At 40.1% G+C, this 20,964-nt stretch overlaps 2 protein-coding genes across 3 annotated transcripts in view; both read left to right on the plus strand.

The window, feature by feature from the left end:
- LOC101847937 (zinc finger protein 91) overlaps nt 1–9,220 on the plus strand; it is a 26,763-nt gene extending 17,543 nt beyond the window's left edge. Inside the window, exons 1-2 of one of the 2 annotated variants that reach the window (XM_013079231.2) lie at nt 4,042–4,750; nt 5,096–9,220. In XM_013079231.2, the coding sequence (XP_012934685.1) occupies nt 5,269–8,364 (3,096 nt within the window). In that variant the 5' untranslated portion in view covers nt 4,042–4,750; nt 5,096–5,268 and the 3' untranslated portion in view covers nt 8,365–9,220. Of the gene's footprint in view, nt 1–4,041; nt 4,751–5,095 lie in introns of those variants that run through there. The other variant, XM_005092351.3, reaches the window with a different exon arrangement.
- Nucleotides 9,221–18,162: 8,942 nt separating this feature from the next.
- LOC101848417 (zinc finger protein 616) overlaps nt 18,163–20,964 on the plus strand; it is a 9,329-nt gene continuing 6,527 nt past the window's right edge. The window contains exon 1 of the mRNA XM_005092352.3: nt 18,163–18,700. The gene's annotated coding sequence lies outside the window, so the exon portion shown is untranslated. The remainder of the gene's footprint in view (nt 18,701–20,964) is intronic.

Below are 20,964 nucleotides of genomic sequence, written 5' to 3' on the forward strand. Positions count from 1 at the left end.
GGGCGGGCATTCATTAACATCTCAAGTGAACTTTAAAATTATTGTAAATGGGCTGATTCATCAATGTCATGCTCATAACTGCCTGAGCTGCTGCTTTTTCTTTCCTAGTCCTTACTATTGTCATTTTCCCTCTACTTCTTTTGTATGTTTGTCACACTCTTGTGACTCGCTATTTCCGGGGTGCCTTGATAGTCGAAGCAGACTTTGTGCTGGTGAAGCTAGAGAGGTGAGCAGAGTATGTCTGATTCCCTGTAAGGACATCTCTGTTGACATCCACCCCTTGGTGCTCATATGACCTAATGCAGTTGCAAGTGCCGTAAAACCTCTACTAAAACTAAACTAAAAAACAAATTTGCATAAGGTGCTTTGCTCCCCACTTAATGGTTTTATGTGGTTCCTTTAAAATAAGTAGGCTGAACCTTTTGCGACCCATTTGTCTTCAGAGTATTGCTAGCTTACTCTGGTTGTACACACTAGCTTGTGTGTTACGCTAGTCTATTTAATTTCACTTTTGTGTAGCACTTTAGATTTTGTAAGTGATTAATTTTTTGTTATTGACTGTGGTTCTGGAATGACCCATACTCAGTGTTAATAATTTTTTTCTATTTTGATGTAATATTGCTATTGTTTTTTTAACTTTTGTTTTAGAATCTGATACATGCATTGTTTGATGTATATATTATATTGCTGTTTTTTCTGACTTTTATGTAGATATATATGCTTTCCCTAAGCCTCTCAAAGTAAGAAACGGAAATGTTAAAGTATATATTTGGATGGTCTCTGGTTGTGTTCTGAGCAAGACATTTCCTTTTGAATCATATATGGAGCACAGCAGTGCATGGCAATAAATGATGCATTTCTTTGTACGACTATTGGTTTGAACATTTGTAAAGTAAGTCCTTTGTGCAAATGATGTAATTTTGTATCATCATTGTGGTTTTTTTTTGTACATGCCGTTGTGAGATACATCGTTAAAAAGACTGTGAGTTATATTTCCTTTATCTTTTATCTCATGTGATTGTGTTCTACTGCCCCCATTGACTAAATAACTTGTACAGTGAGAAAATCATTATTCAATTTTAAGACAGCCCTTACCAGTTTGGCTATTTCTACTATTAGAAAGAAGTGACGAATGCCTAATTTTTATTTTAGTTTGACCATTTAACTGTAACAGTGAAGATTTATGCCTGAATTCTTTTATTGCAAATTATGGCTTGAGATATCAAAAAGTCATTTCAAAACTGGACAGAATTTTTTTTTTTCTTTTTTCCCCAAGCTAAATGGAAATCTTTGTGTTTGCTCATGCAACAATAGAAATAACTTTTTGACTTTCTCACTCCCTTGACTTTCTACGTACACTTCCAGTTTACAGAACATGCTCTTTTAGCTCAGTTGGTATCATGCTTGACTATGGAGTATGGAGGGGACTGTTCAGTTCTAGTTTGAATCCCCAACCAGGTTTTTTTTGACCGAGGGTCGTTCCGTGAAGTTTTCAAGGCTTTCAGTCTGTTGGCTGGGTTCTATTGGTGATTGATGATAAATTTTGGAGGTCCCGCCTCCTTATATTTACCTAACAATGTTGAAAAGAGCATTAATAAACCTATAAATTAATCATTAACTTTTCTTTCAGGTCCAGTTTACTGACTCAAGTTTGTGTGCTTTTTGGGGGATTGCATTGTCCTTAAGATTTGCAAGCATGAGAAATGTTACTGTACTATAAATGAGAATTAAAGTTTAAAAAACCCATTAACTCTTTTCTGTTTTTTATTTTCAGTTTCATGTGTGACATATTCTTGTTTGATTGGTGTCACTGTCATATAGTTATAAATTGTTTATAAAAAGCAAATCATGCACCTACTCAATGCTTGAGTTTTGGCTACACCCAAGAAAGTGTAAGAAATGCATGGATCGAAAAAGTGGATAAGCTTGCGGTCTGTTGTGAGGGTTCCCTAAGTGCGGCTGTTTTTTTCATGGATTTTGGAAATTTGATTCTTCTAAGTGTGCCTTTTACTAAGGAGTATTTTAATTTTCACTTCCTCAAATCACTAGGCTGAGATGAAATATGAGGGACACGCAAATTCAGATTTGGTTCTTGAGGTTTTTATTGTCCAAGTTCGTCAGCGGCCTCCTTATATTACATGTATTATTATTATCCTTAGCATGCGAGTGCATAGAGTTCACGAGGAACTATTATTTCTGTGCGGGTGGTTGGCAGGTGCTCTGGTGTGGTCATCTTCTTTCCTATCTGATAATCAAACGTCTATCATCCTTATCTCTCTTACTTTTTTATGTTTGTTACTCTCTTGTAACACCTCTAATCTTCGGCACTTAGCCTTATTGTGTTGCAAGTGCCGTAAAACACTTACTAAAACTAAAAGTAAAACGGCACTTCCATGACCTATTTATGTTGCAAGTGCCGTAAAACTCCTACTAGTACTAAAATACATCATAATTTTGTTGTTAACCATGTGCAGTTGCACTTCCCAAGGTGGGTTCTCTTGACTTTCTGCTAGATCTGACTCAGAGAAATGACTTTCTTTTAGGTGAACCGCCGTGTACAGTGGAATCCTTTTAGAACGAGACTGGTGCGAAATGTCTGTTATAGCAGGATATTCGTTATAAGGGATCCAGTAATAAATTCAAGGTAAATAATAGATGTAGGCCTAATCTATGAGTTTAGTGTTGTTTATTTCTTTTTGTTAACCCCCCTGATGATGATTTTGCTCAAAATGACCTCTTGGTCTTACTTAATCTTTATAAAAAATTGAATCAGGTTTCTTTCTCTAGCGAAGTTGACAGCTCGGCGTTTGCGATCAGAAGGAAAGTTCTCTGGGCTAACTCGCCTTCTGTGTTAGTGTTAGTCCCCCACCCCATCACACCCTGTGGTGTGTTCCGTCTGCTTGCGCACGTCACACATTTGCTCCATCCATCACACCACTGTGACCTCTCCATTCCGGCATCGGAGAAGTGAGAGGCAAGGTAGGCCTAGATAATCTAGACTAGGCTGGCCTATCACGCGTTGCGTTCTGCTTGTCTGCGCATGTCACCACACCCTCCGCACTCATTCGCTCCGGCCTTCGTTGTTGGCACATGTGGGCTCTCCCATTCTTTGTTTCGTTAGATCACCAACAAGTTTCTCAACTGGCGAGATATTACATGTATAAATAGCCTATGCGCTGGCACAGCAGCAGCAATATTCCGCTATAACCAACTCGCGTGTTTGATTGCGCTATAGCAGTGTTTTATTTATAAAGATAAAGAAGGGGAAAAACGGGGTTTTAGGATAGTGTCTTTATAACAGACTTCTCGTTATTTCAGGACTCGTTATAAGTGGACTCCACTGTATTGGTCCTCGTGGATGGTCGGCTAGTGCTCAATGTGGTTTGCTCCGTCTTTCCTATTCAACATTTTCTTCCTTATCTCTCCTGCTCGGGCTTTCCTATTCAACATCTTCTTCCTTATCTCTCCTCTCTTTTCTTTTTATGTTACTTTCTCTAAATACTCAAACTACTTTTCAAATCTTTTTTGTGTTGCCAGTGCCAGAAAACTCTTACTAAAACTAAACTGAACTTAGTGTTGGTCCTGTACTGTGCAGGTGTAGATCTGTTCCTTACAGAAATGGAACTATAATTACATAGCTACCGATCAGTACATAAAGGAAAAAAAAATTGTTTAATTCATTTTTGAGTGTCAGAGTACAGACCTATGTTTTTGTATCTGAAAATATGTATTCTCTATTTTTTTATATTGCTCCTCATTGAGGAATAATTATCAACTTTCACAACTGGATGAGACCTTCAAGTCCATTTGAGTTATGTCAATAAATAGATGGAAATCCTTACTGAACATTTCTCTCATTATTGCTGCTTGTCTGCTTTGAACAGCTTGGATTTGTTGAATGCAGAAAAGGGTTTGGAGTTGGAGAGAGGACGCCACTGGTATGTCCTTCTTTACTTTCTCCCTTTGTTCTTTCTGTCTGTCTGTCTGTCTTACTTTTTCCCAGCACAAAATGACCATTATTGTGTCGATGTGCCTCTCTTTACTCAAACAAACAAACAAACAAACAAACGAAAAGGGTTTCTAGAGGAGTTACTTGGCAAATGCCCACCCTCTTGACCTACCGCTTGGGTGGAGTTTCGTAAAGTTGGTCGATGTATGTAAATAAATCCATTTTACTCTAGAACCCATCTGAAACAGAAAATTCTCTGAGTTTTTTTGGGTTTTTTTTATGTGGTTGTAAGTCAGCCATCAGGGACATGGTTTGTGTGGCAGGTTTTGGGAAGATGTGCCAATCTTAAGTGCTAGCTGGTGATGAAAGTGTGAGACTTTGCTGCTGATCTGGTAGGCCTAACTCATGTGTTATCAATGACATTCAATTCTTTTGACTAGGAAACCCTGAAATTTGCTATTTTTGACCTTTCTGGTCCAGTGAGTAGAATTAGGCATTGATTTCTTAATCCCCGTGGTGTGATTTCTTTCTACAAGCGTGAACAGAATTCAATAATACAGCAGGCTCAAGCAGCTGTACTGTGAGTGGTGTGTATACTTAGAGAACATAATTAAAGAGGATTATATGGTCAGGGGTGGATGAAAACTGAAGAGGTTTGCAAAGCCTGGTGATTTTCAGAAATGGACTGAGACTTGCTCTCTTAAATGTGTCTATAAATGACAAGTGTGCCCTTTTATTTTTATCCCTACAGGCTACAGGCTTGAGCGTATGAATGGAAGGGTTGGCAGGTGCTCTGATGAGGTTTGCTCTTTTCCCGTCAGACATCTATTGTCCTTATCTATCCTCCTTTTTTTTGTATGTTACTCTCTTGTGACACCTCTAATCGTAGGCATTTATATAATTGCCTGTTCATTTTGCAAGTGCTGTAAAACTCAAACTCAAACTTTTTTTGATGTTTCAAAAGCATGCGTCTGGTTGGTCTTAATCTAGTTGTCTGTCCAAACATGTTCAGATGCAGGGGTCATGTAGACCAGGGCTCAAAGGCTTGATATCATTTGGTGCTTTTATCTTTCAAAATGTCTTATTTCTTAACCTTAGTGTTTTGTTGAGTTTAATTCGCATGTTTTATTCTTTCTATCATTTCAGGCTACTTTGAATCGCAGGTGGTGGACAGTTTTTGGCCTGACATTGGAGTGCCAGAGACAACTTTGATTTGTTCATTCATCTCTGCTTCACTTTATCTAGCTGTTACCAAACCTGCAGCAGTTTCACCTGTGCAAGAACTTCAGCATCAGGTTGATTTCCCTCGAGTTTTCAGCATGGCAAACATGGTTCATTTTGACCCGGTCAACAATTGTGTCGAAGCTTTCGACGTTTCAGGACATGTTGATATCTTCATTGATGGAGAATTTTTCTCCAGATGTAACTTTTCTAGGACTGTCAAGCTTCATTTGATGTTGAACTCAAACAACACCTCATTGATCAACCCTGTGCCAAAAGTTCCTTCAGTTACAGATGGTCACGGTTTTGAGAATGTGCTTACCGGCCAGATGCTTCCTCACACAACGAAGGAGGTGTACCCTGCCCCGTCCTTCCCTAATGTCGGCCCACCACCGTTCAGAGACACCTGCCTTAACACTTACGGGGGTCCCAGTTTGGTAATGGCTCCACCAGTGACCAGTCATGTCGGTACAAGCTCCACTTATGGGGGTCCAAGTTTGGTAATGACCAGTGATGTGAGTACAGGCTCCAGCTACCAGGGCTCTGCTGTCCCCCGAGAAGAGGTATTGGGGATGAATCACCAGAACGATCATGATGCTCAAAGTCAAAGGTGTGAAAGAGCATCATCACCTCCGTCTGGAAATGAAGACGAATATGTGGATTATGGTAGCCCTGAAATCAGTTCAGAAGAGGAAGATGGAGAGGATGTAAAGAATGAAGTAAACCACCAAAGTGTTGCCGATGATGCCAATCAGTCACCACAGCCAGAGGAGTCCGCCTCTGATGAGCGCAAATGTCATGCTTGTGGAAAAGAATTTACCCGCAGAAGGCAGATGTTAGCACATGGCCGTAATCCTGACTGTGTTGTCAAGTGCTCAGTGTGTGACAAGAAGTTTTTGTCTGCTGCTATGTACTTTATCCATTTCTGTAAACGCCATCCCAACGTTAACCCCAGAAGGCAGTTTAAGGAATATGTCAACATCACTAGACGTATCAAGTGGCGTGCTGATGGGGAGAGGGTCAAGTGTCCTTTGTGTCTCAAAATGGGGAAGAAGAGCAAGTTGTTGAGTCATCTGGAAGGGAATCATTTCAAAGATCTTTCCTACGTCTGCTGTGTTTGTGACAAGTCTTTCTACAGTGAGAAACAGTGGCGTCAGCATTCCTTAACCCATGGTGTGCCTGTCAGTGACAGTACAGCAAAGGTAAGGGATTCTGTTGGTGGGAATGGAGCTTCATTGAGGTTGCCAAAAGAAGAATTGCAGGACTCGAGTGATGATGAGAGAGAAGAGTCTACAGTAGAACTCAACGATGAGGATACAGAGTCAAATAGTGGCCAGGCTGCTCACTCTTCTGACGGGCTCGGAGTTACAGTTACTGACCTGTTAAAGGATGTGGCTCCTGAGAATGAACAGGAAATGAGGGTCTCATATAACGTTGTTACAAAGGAGGAGGTTATCGAGGCTGCTTTTAACATGGCAGATGGTGTGGAGCGGCGTGCTGATACTTCTGGCAAGTCACATGGTCGTAGTGCCGACTCGGAGCAGAGAAATGTGAAACGGTTAGGAAACAAAAAACGCACTGATGATAGTGTTGCCCAATCAGGGCAGCAGTCGAAATCGTACAAAGGCAATAATTGTGAGTTTTGTGGGAAATGGTTTCCCAGCAGAAAGGCTAAGGAATCCCACAGACTGAACCCGAACTGGAAGTTGAACTGCATCACCTGTAGTGCGGTGCTCCCCTCAAAAGGGTCTTTGTTTGAACATTACTGTAGAGAACACCCCACAGAGCAGGACCTAAAGGAGCAGTTTGGCGACCAGTTCTCCTTTGTAAATTTGAAAATGCTCAAGGATCAAGGTGTCTGCCCACTGTGCATGGCACCAGTGAGTGAGGATGAATGCGTCAAACACCTCGATCGCGTTCACTTCAACAATCAGTTGTATTTGTGCTGTGTGTGTGGAGAGGAGTTACGCACAGAGCGAGCATGGTACGAACATTGTGACAATGAGCACGGTAGGGTCTCACCTGCGGATGGGAAACAACAAAGTGCTCGGATCACAGTGTCTGGTAAAAGAGTAGAAACTTCTATTGCAGCTGTCTCACATGTGAGGGTGAATGGACCTGGAAGTAGTTTTGAGTTCCAATGCAAATATTGTAAGAAAACATTCAGTAGCAGAGGTCAGCTGTTAGCCCATTCAAAAAGGAAAATGTTTACAAAAGTACCTACCATTTCTTGTAAACTGTGTAAGAAGCGATTTCATGACCAGGCATCTCTTATTGTACATGAAATGAAAAGGCATAATGAAAGCATGACGCCTGAAATGATGGATAATCGTCCAAATTCAGATGTTGAATGTCCTGTTTGCAAGAAAGTGGTGAAGAATGCAACGTTGATCTATCACATTAGACAGCTGCATACAGGGGAAACAATGTTTGTGTGTTGTGTGTGTGGCCGGGGCATTCAGTCTTTTGGCAAGTACAAAAGGCATTGTGAAGAAAAGCACACTGAAGTTGAGAAGCCGAAGAGTGTCTTCAAGTGTTCTCTATGTCCTTACGTCTGTCAGACCTTCAGTGAGTTTAACCGACACAAGGCAACGCACAAGAAAACCTGCCGCTTCTGTGGGGAAACCTTTCCATTGTTGAGACTGGCGCAGCAGCATTACGAAGAGAAGCACCCAGAAATGCTTTTCCCATGCAGCCACTGCGATAGGAAATTTCCCAGTCTTAAGCATTTGGAAACCCACGAAAAATATGCCCGTTTTCACCGTTTGGAGCCCTGTCCAAAATGTGGCGTGATGTTACGCTGTCTGAAAAGCCACATGAAATCAGTTCACTCCGAGATCCAAGGAACGCAGTGCAGTGTTTGTGGTAAAACTCTGAAGAATGAGAAAAGTCTTGGTCGTCACATGGAGCGCCATAAAAATGATCAGCTTGCCTGCCCTGAGTGCTCTAAAGTGTTCAATAACCAAGGGTCTCTGGCAAGGCACCTCACACTAGTCCATTTTGCTGGGCAGGTCCATACATGCCATGTGTGTGGGAAAAGTTTTGCTAGAAGATGTACCCTAAAATATCATGAGCGCATTCACTCTGCCACCAAAATGTTCTCCTGTCCCCTGTGCAATCAAGGTTTCAACTACAAAGTCTCCTTGCTTACCCATGTACGCTCCAAGCATTCAGGATATGAACTTGGATTTTAGCAGTTTTATACAGTTCTCATAGGGATCATAGTCGTTAGGGGGAAATTACAGTGGCTTAACAGTTTACAATATTGTGAGAAGTCAGCATCCTTTTTATTTATTTGGCGATTATATTGTAGCAGTTTCCTATTCTTCCTTTGATTTATCATCTTGTTGTCCAGTGAATTTTTTATTTGTTATTCTCAGGAACACAGTCTTAATCAGTTTGCTGTTTTATTTTTATCGAAATGAAAGTGTTTAACAAAAAAAAAATTCCTGTATTTTTGCTAGTCCTGGAATTATGTCAAGAAGCTAGCCCAGGATAGGGAAAGGTGGAAAGTATTTGTTCGTGATGGCCTATGCCTATGCCCCGGTCTAGGGTGAGAAAGGCATTGGTGATGATTATGACATATGTAATATGCATGTATATAAAATTTATATGAGTATATAATATATATTTAACATGTCTGAATTTTTTTTTGCGGTGCAGAAAAATTGAGAATTCATCATCATTGTTTATTTCACTGCACTTTTCTGTGGTTATAATTTATGATTTGTAAGCAACTTGCTCTCAACAATCAGCTAAATACTTCTTGTGTCTTCCCTGGAAATGTTATTATCTTTGAAATTCTTCTGTCTGTCTCCCCCCCCCCTTTTTTTTTCATAAACGACTATGAAGACCAAAGTTCTGGAGTGGTTTTCATTATAATTGTGTCTTTTAATGATCAGAGCTTTTCTTTTCAGAAGTGTCAGAATATACAAGATGTGACTTGTTTATGTTGTTTATGGGCTTGAGTCTTGAGTTTCGATCCAATATAATATTATTGATCCACCTCCCGGGGCGGTGCCACTGACTGAAGTGTCTTTAAGCCATTCCCAAAGGGGGGACATTTCTCGTTCTTATGCACAGTAGAATTGTAAATGGGCTGATTCAACAATGTCATGCTCATAACTGTGCCTGAAGTACAACAGGGAACTGCTGCTTTTTCTTGCCTCATCCTTACTATCGTCATTATTCTCTACTTCTTTTGGACGTTTGTCACACTCTTCTGACCCGCTATTTCTGGGGTGCCTTGATAGTCGAAGCAGACTTTGTGCTGTTGAAGCTAGAGAGGTGAGCAGAGTAAGTCTGATTCCCTGTAAGGACTTCTCTGTTGACATCCACCCCTTGGTGCTCATATGATCTTATGCAGTTGCGAGCGCCGTAAAACCTCTACTAAAACAAATATTATTGATCCTTCCCATTTTTTGTGCTCACTGTATTTCATTCAGTGTGTAGGTCTGTTTATATTTTTTTTAATTGCTTTTTTGATGCAAAAGTTATATGTTAAATCTGGCTATTTGTGACTATCTTCATCAGCAGTTTTGTCTAAAATAAAAAATAAATAAGAAGTTTATAGTTTATTGTTTCTAGTAATTATGTTTTCCAAGATAGATTGCAATAAAAAAAATAATTTTAAGTTGGTCCTACTTGTAATAGGAAATGTTAAAAAACTGGGTAGGCCTACTCGTAATAAGATGGAAACGGTTAGAATCTAGGTGCTTGCAATAAGAAATGAAAAGACAAGGAAAATAGAATCTTTTAAAGACTCAATTCTGATTTGGTCTGTAAATTGTAATCTGTTCATCTTCCTTGGCTTATTTTTGTCATATGCTCTGAACTGCGGTATATTGTATGTACAGCTTTATTATTCTTCTGTCAAACATTTTTTGAATTGATATCACAATGATAGTCCAATGGACGTGGGGGACACCAGAGTGGGACTACCTGTAACCTGTTCACCAAACACATACCTGAGCATGCCGTGGTATGGATAAAAAATGTGCTGGGCAAATTGTACTTTTATAACTTTCAAGTTCATTACAGAATTTTGCTGGCACTGTATACAATTTCTTGAAAAATTTGGTGTTTTCCACTAATTACTAGATCTATTATTGTGCATGAATTGGTTTTTCAATGAGTGTTCATGTTTTGTCTATTTAAGTTATAGTATAGTAGATATATTTATAATCTATTTGCTAGCCGCAGCTTTCTATTTTAACCACTCGACCACTCGTGCTGTCTGCCCCCTTAATTTTCAAAACTGTCTGGTGCATGGGGAAGTAAAACAAACCTTAGTCGTCGTTTCAACAGAGGAGGGGACGACTGTCAGTTTTCTGAAAACTTCTGTGGTCATGAAAGTGTTCACTTGTAGAAGGTTTTTTGTACCAGTGGATTTGGTCTCCTGTGTATTGTAATATATTGTCAGTGTCAGGATGTGTGTATAGATGCAGTGACTTTCAGAATTGAAATTTATTTATATGATCTTCTTCATGAATTTAAATTTTTACTTTACTTGAACTACTTTCTTCCCCTCGGGGCGGTCTCACTGACTGAAGTGTCTTTAGGCCATTCCCAAAGGGGGGACATTTCTCGTTCTTATGCACAGTAGAATTGTAAATGGGGTGGTTCAACAATATCATTCTCATAACTGTGCCTGAAGTACACCTGGGAACTGCTGCTTTTTCTTTCCTAATCCTTACTATCGTCATTTCCTCTACTTCTTTTGTATGTTTATCACACTCTTCTGACACGCTATTTCTGGGGTGCCTTGATAGTCGAAACAGACTTTGTGCTGTTGAAGCTAGAGAGGTGAGCAGAGTAAGTCTGATTCCCGGTAAGGACTTCTCTGTTGACATCCACCCCTTGGTGCTCAAATGACCTAATGCAGTTGCGAGCGCCGTAAAACCTCTATTAAAAAAAACAACTAACTACTTTCACGAAATAATCTTGAAGAATAAAAATTTAAAAACTATTCGATATGTAATCACTGTAAAAAATTGTTTGTAATAAAAATCAAGACCTTTCTGTTCACAGACTGAATGGACTGTAATTTCCTTGAAATTTGTGTTGTAAAAAGTTTGCCTTAGCACTGACTATTTATTTTGTATTTTCAATTAAAAAGAAAAGAATTTGGGGTTTTTTTCGGCTACAACTCCTATTGAGTCACCATTAAGCTCTTGGATTCTTTATCACAACTAGAATTCTTTCATAGAGAAATTGTTATAAAAGCACATCTTCAACTACATTTATGAATTTGGGTAGAACGTTGAAACTATTTTGACCGAGAAATTATATGTTTGACTTGCAATATCAAATATATGAAAATTCAAGATCATATTACTTACTCTCTAAACTTTTAGCTAAATAATGATCTTTTAAAAATTAAATGTCATGAGTTTCCATTTTCTCCCTTATGGACCAATTTGAAAGTTGAAACTCAAGATGGCAGCATTTCCATCAATAAAGACTCAAATGTCATGGGAGGGGGATATAATATTTAGAATAGTTAGTCATCCTCCCCGGCTACATTTTGTAGTGTCCTTAACAAAATGACTCCCACAGGGTGCTTGGCAAGCTGGGCCTTTATTTATGCTCATCGGAAACCTTTTTGTCTTGTCATAAAATATAATGACAGAATTTCCCATTCCTGCATATTCATCTCATAGGGGCCTACTTGTATTGTTACTGTACCAATAGATGTAAAGTATTTTCTTGTACGATTATCATTGTCCTTTGACCTGCGAACAGGTGTCAGATTTTGTTGTAAAAATATAATATAAGCATTTAATTAAGGGTAAGGTAAAGATTTTTGTTTCCTTTTTGTTATTTGTAGTTTAAAAAATATCCGTTTCATGATGTGATTGGTTGCAATCTCTTCCCTTTTTGGGAATTTACTGACGTGTCTCTTAGTAACTCTCAAAGAGTCTTCCAGCTATGTGTGGATCTTATGAGACTACCTTGAATTTTTTTTTTCAGGACTTCTGATTGATTACGTTCTCAGTTCCTGCTGATTTTATTGTACCTTAGAATAGAAATATCAGTATTAAATTTTAATTTGTCAGTTTGGATTCAAGTACCAAGCCTGCCTTAATGGCAAAGTGGTAGAACACTCGTCTCAGGGACAACCTATTTTGGATCATGGCACACTTTCACCTGTATGACAAAAATTATACTTTGACTTCTATGGCATAAGGGCTTTAAAGTTGGAGCAGTTGGTTGAATTGAAGGACACCGCTTGTAGGCCTTACTTCTTCTTAAAACCATATGATGACAGTATGATACCAATTTTGTTTTTGTGCTGGTCTTGTTTGTATTTAACCACTAAATAACCATATTATAATTCTTGTGTTGACCGTTGATGTGCTTCTACTCTTGACCTCAGACTTCAATTCATATATATATGATTATTATGATGTCTGTCCCAACCATTTTTTATGGAATGTGTATAGTAGGGCCTATAGTGTTAGATGATACAGAGATCTATCAGTAATGATGATCATGTCTTGAAATTCTGTGAAGTACTACGTACTATTTTAGATTCTAAAGTTTTATGCTCTCTTAGACCCTAATGATATGTGGGTTGTTTTTTTTACAAAGGTGGACGCTGTACTCTAGGTGTTTGAAGAGTTTCCTACACTGGTCCGTCTGTTCATATGATGGCCCAAAAGAGGGCTAGGTTGGCAGAAGATTAAAATTTCCATTTGTGTGTTTAGTTTTAGAAAGAGTTTTACCACAGTTGTCGCATAATTAGGTAGTATAAAAATTAAGTACCGAAGGTTACTTGATATTTTATTGAATGTAGAACTGGGGTCTTAGTCTTAGGAAGACGGGGTGCCCCATACTTCCTCACCCCTCTTCATGAGGGTCCATTTCAGAGTGGGCAGGCTGATTGTCTCCATCATCAGCTGGGTACCGAAGGTGTTACAAGAGAGTAACATTAACAAATACAAAAAAAGGAGAAGAGATCAGACCACCCACCAACCAACCACCATATTGAATTGTGTGTAGGAAATAAAGGTTCGCCCTTGCACCATTGGCAGGGTAGTTGCACAACTAGTTGGTGGATGTGAAAACCTAATCCCTGTGCTGGCTCAAGTCAGCACCATCATATTACTAATATTAGATGAGTATATTGTTAATTACCGTCAGGTCATACCGGTACATGAAAATATCTGCTGGTACAGCTTTGTCTAGACTCTTTGCTTTGTGTTGTCTGCTACTGTTACATTGTTATAACTCATTTAGATAGCTTATTACAGTATAACGTGGATAAGTCGAACACAGAAGACTCGAAATCACGCATCCGCCGAACTGTGCGTGCAGTCCCATTTTTAAATCTTCTTTATCTTTGTAATATATCCCTTGAACTACTGATTCCCTGAACTACCGAAGTCGGTCCTGAGGAATTCGAGCTATCCGTGTTCTACTGTATTCTTATTGCATTGGGGCAGAAATGTAATGTGTTCAAGCAGGATAATAATGTTTAGGTTTAGTAGTCACATTTCTGCTGAGTTTGAATTTTTAAGGAAATTTCACGTGCATGTGATGTACAGTATAATATTATTATAAATATATATTATATTATGATGATAAACGATTATCTGATGTGTACTGAAAATAAAATCAAAGGATTGTAAAAAAAAAATCGTGTGCGAGTGCAGTTCTTCTTCTTCTTTTTTTTCTTCTTCTTTAAAAAAAACCCAACTAACCCTGATGGTTATATTTTTGTCAAATCTGCTTGTTTTTGCATTGGTTTTTTTCCCAAACTTAAGATGCAATTGCAATGTTGACAAATTGTGGTCTTGGTAACTAGCTTTAACAAAATTCATTACCCTCGGGGCGGTGTTGCCGGGCTGAAGTGTCTCTAGGCCATTCCCAAGGGGGGGGGGGGGGGGGGGGGAATTTACATCTCAGGTTCTTATGCACAGTAGAATTGTAATTGTAAATGGACTGATTCATCAATGTCATGTTCATAACAGCCTGACCTGCAACAGGGAACTGCTGCTTTTTCTTTCCAAATCCTTACTATCGTCATTTTTCTTGTACTTCTTTTCTATGTTTGTCACACTTTTGTGATCCGTTATTTCCGGGGGTGCTTTGATGGTCGAAGCTAACTGTGTGCTACATGTATTGAAGCTAGAAAGATGAGCAGAGTAAATGTAATGACTTCTCTGTTGACATCCACCCCTTGGCGCTCATATGACCTTATGCAGTTGCGAGCGCCGTAAAACCTCTACTAATACAAAACAAACAAAAAACAATAATTCATGAGGCAAACAAAAAAATAATTAATTTCAGTGGAAACCTGATATAACAGGGATGGTGGGAGTAGAGAAAAAGTCCTGTTATATCCAATCCCTGTTAAATCAGAAATGCAAGGAAAGTAAGCATTTGTGGACTACTCCAGCTGTACTTATTCATAGGAAGTGTCCCTTGCCACAAGTACCCACGAACAGGGGTTCTGGCCCTAACTTTCTTCTTGCCTGCTTAATACGGGGTGCCCACTACGGATGGGATCGGCTGATTGGGCCGATCGCCCGACTCGATCGCCTCAAAAACAAACGTGTTTGTTTTCAGTTTCAGGCGATCGAGTCGGGCGATCTGCCCGATCCAGCCGTAGTGGGCGCCCCGTATACACCACACCAAAAGAGATTGGTCCACAGTATCTGCATCGGGCAGTCTCATCTTCTTTCGATCCAGAGCAAACTTTCCATTGGAGTAGGCTGCCACTATCTTCTCTCTATCCTTGATAATGGTGTGAATCGACCCTTGTGGAATGTCGAACTAACGACAAATCTGCCAGTGGAGCTTGCTTTTTGTCAACAGCCTGGATTGTTTGGTATATTTTGTCAATTGAAAGGCACTTTCTCTTGCCCTTGACATCGTTGGTGGCCATAATGAAAGAAGCAGGCTTAGATCTAGGCCGACTGATCGTCCACTGAGTGCGTAAAGCTTAGATCTACACATGTACGGTACTGTAATGTTAGTGAACAGTCACGGCACGGTGTGGTGCATGCGTGTGTGCAGTGAACTTCGAAACAAACTATTCGCACGACCAGATTTGGCATGCGGCAGGCCTGCCCATGACACATTACGCGTGCGAGTTGCTAGGTTTCGGTTTCGGGCTAGATCTAGATCGAGGTCTGCTGCACACTTCAGCCCTCTCTCGCTTCACACGCTAGATCTACGTGTGCTTGCAGTGGCATGGCTTGCGTGGGCTTGCTGTTACATCACTGCGTTACTCTGTCTCTCTGTCTCGCCCTGTCTTACTTTTTACACATTGTTAACGAGCCTTTGTCCCTGCTATAACCAGTTGGGCTCCAATGAGGCCCTGTTATTGCCGATAACTTTTAATAGAGACAAAGAGTAGGAAAAAATGGCGATTTAAAAAATCCCTGTTATTACCGGATCCCTGTTATTACCGGACCTGTTATATATGGTTTCCACTGTAGTACGAAAAAGAGCACCTCAACTGTGTTTTTTAAAAATAGAGAAAGTCCTTCACACTGTATGAGAAAACAGAGGGCTGAACAAATGTTTGTTTGTTTTAGTACATAGAGGTTTTACGACTCTTGCAACTGCGCTGCATGTCATATTATGAGCGCCACGCCAAGGGGTGGATGTTAGCAGAGAAGTCCTTACAGGGAATCAGGATTACTATGCTCACTTCTCTAGCTTCAACTCAACAGCACAAAGTCGGCTGCGACGATCAAGGCACCATAAGAGTGTGACAAACACACATGCAAAAGAAGAAGAGAAAAATGATGGTAGTAAGGATTAGGAAAGAAAAAGTTTGCAGTTCAGGCACAGTTATGAGCATGACATTGATTTACAATTCTAATTCTACTGTTCATATGAACATGTTATGTCCCCCCTTTGAGAATAACCTAAAATCACTTCAGTCAGTAGCACAGCCCCGGAAGGGGGTGGGGGGTAGCGCTTAATAAAATGGCAAAATCCGGACAAATATCCCAATAATCGGCTAACCCTCAATAAAACATTATTCCAATTCAGACTCTTAACTTTCTTTCCTGACCCGTTTGCCGAAGTGTGTGCACCCGTTTGTCGAAGTGGTTCCAACCCATTTGCCGAAGCGGTTTATAACATATTATTTACCGAAAAGGTGCACTAATATATTATCCGAATTTAGCTAAAGCGACTCAGTGCCCAACACTACTCTGGGGCGAGCTCCATGACGTTGGCGGAGTAGCGGGGCTGTCCGACGTCTTGGGAAATGCTTCTGTTGTGTGACCTGTGTGGGTTTTTTTCCTTTTTATTTATTTACTTTGTGTGTGTGTGTGTGTGTGTGTGTGTGTGTGTGTGTGTGTGTGTGTGTATGTGTGTGTGTGTGTAGGAAATTTTGAATTTTGCCCGGGTTGCGGCTGAAGCCTACTTTTACCGATTTTAAAGCCTCCAAGGGATGTTTATGGTGCGCAACTTGCACATGGGACCTTCAAGATTTTTCGTTGTTGTCCGAGAAGGCCAGGTGTAGATCTTTCCTATCATAAGATCAGGGGTATGGCTGAAAGACAGCAGTAAAAAGGAGCCGAGGAGTAGCAGTAGAAAGGCTGCAGAAAGAGTCAAGAGCCCAAAGGAGGGGTAAAGGAGGTGAAGGGGTTGGGGCAGAAAGTGAAGACGGAAGCAAACGACAGAACATCGTTAAAGAGCATTGAAGGATGTGAGAGGAGAAAATGTTCCGTCGCTGTCCGGATTCGAAGCCGAGACCTTTTGAATGAGAGGCGAACACCTTGACCTCTAGACTATGAGAGCCCCAGGTCTGTGTTTAAAAGGTCCTTTACAGTTTTTTTTGTTTAAAAAAAAACCCCCGATATGTGTCAGTCCTCCGGTTTCCTGTCACTGTGGGGCTGTTGTGCGTCTACAGGTTATGATGTTCGCCTCTCATGCATTAGGTCCCGTGTTCGAATCCTGACAGCAACGGAAAATGTTCTTCATTTGAATGTTTTTTTCGTTTCACCTGCTTTCCTGCTCTCTAATCATGTCCAAAATCTGTAGTCTGCTTTCGCCTCTACTTTTTGCCCCCCCCCCCCCCACACACACAGGCCTCTGAGCTCCTGACTTTTTCTGCAGCCTTTCTACTACTACTTCTCCTTGGCTCCTTCTTACTCTTGTTTTTCAGCCACAATCCTGATCTTAGGGTAGGTAAGATCTAACGCCTAACCTTCTAGGATAAGGGAGAAACATCCCGAAGGTCCCGTGTGCAAGTTGCGCACCATAAAGATCCTTTGGTGGTCCTAAAGTGGATAAGAGTAGGCTTCGATCGCCACCTGGGTAAAATTCAAAATTTGTTCCTACCTAATTGAAACTGCCGAATGTGTCCCGGTGCTCATAATATGACTTTATGCTGTTGTGAGCGCCGTGAAACGCTAACAAAAATCAACAACAACAAAAAACAACAACTACCAGTACCAACAGAGCGACTGCTCATCTCACTAATGATGTGTGTATGGTCTGAGTTGTGGGCAGGGCAACTGGATTAATAGAACATAATAAGGGTTCACACACCTCCCTCACCAGCAGCTAAAAATTATACATGTACAATAATAACAATAATAATGATCATTTTTTGCATGATTCCTGATTATTGTCCTTTATCATTCCTTGTTAAAATTAACAGAATCGCGTAATTTCACATTTTTGGGGCTCAGTTTGCTTAATTTCAGAATTTGTTTTGTTGTTGTTGATTTTAACAAAGAATGATAAAGGAAAATAATCAGAAATCATACAAAAAATGATCAAATTTTGCTAAATTATGCGGGGTTCATAAAACCACGTGGTCAGTCTTTTGTCCTGCTCGGTTTTAAGCTTTTCATCTTCACTTTCTCTCCCCCCCCCCAAAAAAAAAAATTTAAAAAAAATTAAAAAATCCCCGCCTCCTCTAGGACTCCTCCCCTCCTTTACTCCGGCCTCTTTCTATACTACTTCTAGATCTACTAATCTAATTTCCTTCTACGCCTGGCTCCTTCTTAGTGCTGTCTTTCAGCCACACCCAGCGTGAGCTATCCTTCTCGGATAAAGACGAACAATTTTGGAGGTTTTGAAATCAGGTGTTCTTATGACAATGCCAGCTCAGTGAAGTTGAGTCCTTTAGAGCTTGGAAAACAGACCCACCACATTTGCCTTTCAGAGAACTTCGGTGTCATATATTTTATCCTGTCATTTGATCCCGAGAATAACCCTGAGGCATTTCTTTCAAATGGAAATACATGTACAAGTAAATAACATGCCATAGGTGGGCATATAATGCCATATGGCCCTAATACCCCTTTCTATTACGGAGTCTCTCCTTGAACAACCATCTTTGTTTCTGCAAGTGGAGAGCTACTTTCATTAAAAAAGAAGTCAAAAGAGGAAGCGAAAGTAGAATGATAAAAGCGATGAAAAATCAAAGATGATAGGATGAGCCTTGTGTATTCTATTCAGCAATGAAATGGTGTCAACGACATGAACAGTATGACCAAAAAGCGACTCCACGCTTTGAGTCGTCGAACTTAGAGAATAACGTTGGTCTTTGAAGTAAGTAGCAATATTTGAACAAGTTTGTTATTATATTATTATATTGTTAAAAAAAATAGAATAAAACGACGAAAACTAAAATATAGAAGCAGGTTTTTGTTGTCTGACCCGAGCCTGAGCCTGAGTGCAAGTCGTGTTTGGCAGCCTACTACTGAAGTCTAGATTCTAGATTCTAGACCTAGATTTAGATCTAGACTCCTTTACTCTTCTAATTAAAGTCTAGATTTACTTTCTGACCTGAGGACTCACTTCTCGTACAGTTACAGTTGACTTTATTTTAACCCTGTCCATGTAGATAGGGCGCAGGACCGCCGTAGGGCTTTTACGTCCTTGGGTCATTTTGTTCTCCCGGGGTTGTATTCTTCATTCACATTTTAGAATACTTCTAGATCTAGATCTAGTCTAGATCTAAAATTCTAGATATCTAGATCTAATATCTAAGTAGGAAGATCTCTGTGAAACTTTCAGTGTAAAAAAAAAAAATCATTTTGTTCAGACTGCTGATATGCAAAGCGTACGGATTGGAATTAACTAGATCTAGATTTTCTAGTAAATTTCTACGCTCTTTGGAAATTGCCTTACCGTTTGATAGCCATTCTGAAACTGCTTGCCTCCCTGGCAAAAATGAGATAGAATCTAACCACAGTGGGTCAATCAAAGTTCAATCCGGCAAAAAAAAAAAAAATTATAATAATTTTAAGGCTGAAAAATATTACTGGCTAACAGTATGAGTAACAGTGTTAAGGTTCACTTAGCCTACATGGCCACTTTTGTCTCTTCTGTTTCTTATGTGGCCTAAACAAACGGGAAGGCAACTTCCAAAGAGCCCCTAAATTTCCTCTTTGGAAAGTGGTGGCACGGAATTCCCCATATTATAATTATATGGTTACGATAGTGTACACAATCAATGTACGGATAGAGTTCTAATACAGGAAGAATGGGATTTCTAGATTAGTCCCCATTTTTTTTTACATCTGATCTATCTGCTCATGAATGTCGTGCATTCCACCCCCCCCCCCCCCAAATTCCAAGCTTCCATCTTTGAGTCTTTCCTAGTGGTTCCTCCTAGTCCTAGTACATGTTGCTTTTGCCTTGGAGTATCCATTAATAGGAGAGGGTGAAGCCGCAGCAGACGAAGGTCGGCCATGGTTGTGAAATCAGCTCAGTTGTAAACTTCGTGTCGACCAAATGGCAGTTTGCGCAGCGTTCGGGTCTGGGGGGCTCTCGTGGCCTAGAGGTTAAGATGTTAGCCTCTCTTTCAAAGGTCCTGGGTTCGAATCTGAGTAGTGATGGAAAAAATTTGTTCTCCAAAATTTTCCTTTCTCTGTCATCTGCTTTCGTCTCCACTTTCTGCCCCTCCTCACCTCCTCAGGGCTCCTGACTCTTTCTGTAGCCTTTGTACTGCTACTCCTTGGCTCCTTTTTACTGCTGTCTTTCAGCCACATTCCTGATCTTCTGGTAGGAAAGATCTAGATCTACCCCTAGCCTTCTCAGACAAGGGCGAAAAAATCTCGGAGTTCCTGTGTGCAAGTTGCGCACGTTAAAGGTCCCTGGTCTAAAATGGATACATGTTGTAAAAGAGTAGGCTTTGGCCGCCACCCTGGCAAAATTCAAAATTTCCCACCGACTGCAAATATTTAATGTGTCCTGCGCGCTCAAATGCAGTTGCGAGTGCCGTACGAAATATGTTTTTTAAAATATCAGTTTCTAGCAAAGGCACTGAACTTGATGACGAAGGGCCTTCTGTTTCAGCCATAAATGTATCTCACAGTAAAAACAGCATGAAAGAGATTGAAGGTAATTAAGTTTGCCATGATGATAACTGCACATATGTGCCTAGTCTGGCACACTTATTCTTTTGTTCAGAGAATACTGTTGCTTGCTGGTGTTGTAGTGTTAAGGTTGACAAAGCATTTGAAAATATGAAACCTGCATAGGTGCCTTAGTTGACTCCAGTGTATCAAATGTAACTTCCTTGTTGTTTTTGAAGTCTCATGGAGGTTTGACAGTGCCGTCAAAGAAAGTCATTGAAGTGTGTTTTGTGTTTGAAAAACATTTTCGATGCCATGTGTCATCTACCTGTGCAGGGGATGTGAAGTGTTACAAATTAGTGCAATCTGTTTTGAAATTCTTCTTACTTAAGCCTATAATTTCAAATTTTCTAGTAATTTTTTAAGACACTTAACAGTATTTTGAAAATTTTTGATAAAGTGCCTGGGTGTTTTAAAGGTGCCCCTCCCTCTTTGCATTTTTTTTTGGGGGGG

The sequence above is a fragment of the Aplysia californica genome, unplaced genomic scaffold (assembly GCF_000002075.1).
Source record: "Aplysia californica isolate F4 #8 unplaced genomic scaffold, AplCal3.0 scaffold00045, whole genome shotgun sequence".
NCBI classification, from domain to species: domain Eukaryota; kingdom Metazoa; phylum Mollusca; class Gastropoda; order Aplysiida; family Aplysiidae; genus Aplysia; species Aplysia californica.